Source organism: Enoplosus armatus, chromosome 16 (assembly GCF_043641665.1).
Source record: "Enoplosus armatus isolate fEnoArm2 chromosome 16, fEnoArm2.hap1, whole genome shotgun sequence".
Taxonomy (NCBI): domain Eukaryota; kingdom Metazoa; phylum Chordata; class Actinopteri; order Centrarchiformes; family Enoplosidae; genus Enoplosus; species Enoplosus armatus.
The window spans coordinates 21,258,835-21,262,494 of NC_092195.1; the positions used below are offsets into that span (position 1 = coordinate 21,258,835).

A 3,660-nucleotide genomic window follows, 5' to 3' on the forward strand; every position below is an offset into this window, starting at 1 on the left:
TAATGTAGAAGTAATTAAGTTCTACATTGGTGGCAGGAAGAAAACTACATGATATATCATCATCTTGTAACCTATTAATTAACCATTTAACCAATGAAAAGAAATTGAAAACAGCAGGTCTCTGTCTTGTCAATAACCTTTTGATAGTTACCCAGGCGGTACCGCAAACAGGGAAAGCCTGATTCATATTGTTGGCAAAAGTATCTTTAAATCTTCTATCTTTCCAAGCAAAGTATAAGTGTTTATACATTTAGGTAATGAAGTACACAAGGACAAGAGTTTAACTAATATATGTCTCAAAGGTAGTAATGAATACTCATTTTCATATAGAACTGAGGTTCTTTTTATAATTAACATAAGTAATGATTTGTGTTCTCAAACAGAAGAGACTGTTTTGCAATGATGATGAAGATCTGTGTCATCTTTCTTTTGTTTGTTGGTGAGTGAAAATAAGTAATTCCCAATAAAATACCTTAAACACTTGAAAAGTGGAACAAAAAAATAAATAAATGTGACACTAATCCATCTTTCTCTATGCACTGCATCAACAACAGGTGACCCAACAACAACCACAGATGCAGCAACAACAACCACAGCTGCAACAACAACAACAACCACTGCAGCAGCAATGACTATGGGTGCAGCAACAACAACAAGAACTAATCCAACAACCACAGTTGTGATCACAACAACCACAATTGGCACAGCAACACCTACAGTAGTTCTAGCATCAACCACAGGTACTGCCGCAAAAACCACAGTAGTCCCAGCAGCCACAACCATGGGAACCCCAGGAGGTTCAACCACACTGGCAACAGGAATAACAACCACAGGGGCCCAAGCAGCCACAACCACATTGGCTCCAGCAGCAACCACAAGTTCTGCAGTTACAACTACGGGAGCCCTAGTGGCATCAACCACACTAGCAAAACTCACAGTGGACCCAGCAAAAACAACCACAATGGCCCAAGGACCAACAGCCACTGTAGCCCCAGTAGCAAAAACTACTGTAACTCCAGCATTAACCACAGTTTCCGCAACAACAAGCACAGTAGCACTAGGGACAACAACTACAGCAACAACCACTGCTGCCCTGACAGCAGTGACAGCAACCACAGTAGCCCCAGGACCAACAACCACAGTTGCCACTGGAGGAATGACTACAGCTGTTGCAGCAACAACCACAGAGGCCTCAACAGCTCAAATAAAAAGTACAGCTGCTCCAACAAACACAGCTGAAACAACGACAACCACAGTGCCCCCAATAGCAACCTCAGCAGTAACAACAGTTGCTGCATCAAAAACCACCACAGCGGCAAAAACTTCCAAGGCTGCAGCAACAACCACCACAGCAGCCCCAACAGCAACCACATTAGCTCCAGAACCAACAACCACAGTAGCCCCAGGACCATCAACCACAGTTGCCACTGGAGGAATGACTAAAGCTGCTGCAGCAACAACCACAGTGGCATCAGAAGCTCAATCAAAAACCACAGCTGCCCCAACTACAACCACAGGGACCCCAACAACAACCACCTCTGCCCCAACATTAATGACAGCTGCAACAACAAACACAGCTGAAACAACGACAACCACAGTGCCCCCAATAGCAACCTCAGCAGTAACAACAGTTGCTGCATCAAAAACCACCACAGCGGCAAAAACTTCCAAGGCTGCAGCAACAACCACCACAGCAGCCCCAACAGCAACCACATTAGCTCCAGAACCAACAACCACAGTAGCCCCAGGACCATCAACCACAGTTGCCACTGGAGGAATGACTAAAGCTGCTGCAGCAACAACCACAGTGGCATCAGAAGCTCAATCAAAAACCACAGCTGCCCCAACTACAACCACAGGGACCCCAACAACAACCACCTCTGCCCCAACATTAATGACAGCTGCCACAACAACCTCAGTAGCTCCAGGACCAACAACCACAGTAGCCCCAGGACCAACAACCACAGTTGCCACTGGAGCAATGACTACAGCTGTTGCAGCAACAACCACAGTGGCCTCAGGAGCTCAAACAAAAACCAGAGCTGCTCAAACAACCACAGCGGCCCCAACAACAACCACTGCTGCCCTGACAGCAGCGACAGCAACCACAGTAGCTCCAGAACCATCAACCACAGTAGCCCCAGGACCAACTACCACAGTTGCCACTGGAGGAATGATTACAGCTGTTGCAGCAACAACCACAGTGGCCTCAGGAGCTCAAACAAAAACCACAGCTGCGCCGACAACCACAGCGGCCCCAACAACAACCACTGCTGCCCCAACTACAACCACAGGGGCCCCAACAACAACTGCAGCAGCTACAACAACTGCTGCTGCAGCAACAACAACAGTTGCCGCAACAAAAACCAGTGCAGTGGCAACAACCACCACAGTTGCCCCGGCAACGACCACATTAGCTCCAGAACCAACAACCACAGTAGCCCCAGGACCATCAACCACAGTTGCCACTGGAGGAATGACTACAGCTGTTGCAGCAACAACCACAGTGGCCTCAGGAGCTCAAACAAAAACCACAGCTGCGCCGACAACCACAGCGGCCCCAACAACAACCACTGCTGCCCCGACAACAACGAGAGCAGCGACAGCAACCAGAGTGACCCCAACAACAACAGCAGCAGGAGCAACGACTACGGCTGCAGCTACAACAGTTTCCCCAACAAAAGACACTGCAGCGAAACTATTGACCACAGAAACAACCACAGTAGCCCCAGGACCAACAACCACGGTTGCCCCTGGAGCAATGACTACACCTGCTGCAACAACAACCACAGTGGCCTTAACAGCCCAAATAAAAACTACAGCTGCTCCAACAACCACAGCAGAAGTGACAACCATAGTACCCCCAACAGCAACCGCAGCAGCAACAACTACTGCTGCAGCAACAACAACAGTTGCTGCATCAAAAACCACCGCAAAAACTACCATGGCTAGAGTAACCACCACCACAGTTGCCCCAGCAACAACCACCACAGTTGCCCCATCAACAACGACAGCTGTGATGACAACAATCACAATTGGCACAGCAACATCTACAGTCGGTATAGCAACAAACACAGTAGATGCAGCAAAAAATCTCACAGTGCCATCAGAAGCTCAAACAAAAACCACGGCAGCCCCAACTACAACCACAGGGGCCCCAACAACAACTGCAGCAGCTACAACAACTGCTGCTGCAGCAACAACAACAGTTGCCACAACAAAAACCAGTGCAGTGGCAACAACCACCACAGTTGCCCCAGCAACGACCACATTAGCTCCAGAACCAACAACCACAGTAGCCTCAGGACCATCAACCACAGTTGCCACTGGAGGAATGACTACAGCTGTTGCAGCAACAACCACAGTGGCCTCAGGAGCTCAAACAAAAACCACAGCTGCGCCGACAACCACAGCGGCCCCAACAACAACCACTGCTGCCCCGACAACAACGAGAGCAGGGACAGCAACCACAGTGACCCCAACAACAACAGCAGCAGGAGCAACAACTACGGCTGCAGCAACAACAGTTTCCCCAACAAAAGACACTGCAGCGAAACTATTGACCACAGAAACAACCACAGTAGCCCCAGGACCAACAACCACGGTTGCCCCTGGAGCAATGACTACACCTGCTGCAACAACAACCACAGTGGCCTTAAC

The 3,660-nt window shown here is 49.0% G+C and overlaps 1 protein-coding gene across 1 annotated transcript; it reads left to right on the forward strand.

Moving 5' to 3' along the window:
• Positions 1-534: 534 nt before the first annotated feature.
• LOC139299313 (probable cyclin-dependent serine/threonine-protein kinase DDB_G0292550) lies at positions 535-2,952 on the forward strand. The gene is made up of 3 exons (XM_070922207.1): positions 535-554; positions 708-1,211; positions 1,839-2,952. Exons 1-3 carry the CDS (start codon positions 535-537, stop codon positions 2,950-2,952), a joined length of 1,638 nt encoding a protein of 545 aa, XP_070778308.1.
• Positions 2,953-3,660: the final 708 nt, after the last annotated feature.

Excerpts from the sequence above, each read along its gene's own strand:
- LOC139299313 (XM_070922207.1), top strand. The coding sequence starts at position 535 with ATGCACTGCATCAACAACAG. Across the intron at positions 555-707 it reads ATGCACTGCATCAACAACAG|CAACACCTACAGTAGTTCTA; the intron begins GTGACCCAACAA and ends CAATTGGCACAG. Across the intron at positions 1,212-1,838 it reads CTCAACAGCTCAAATAAAAA|CTGCCCCAACTACAACCACA; the intron begins GTACAGCTGCTC and ends CAAAAACCACAG.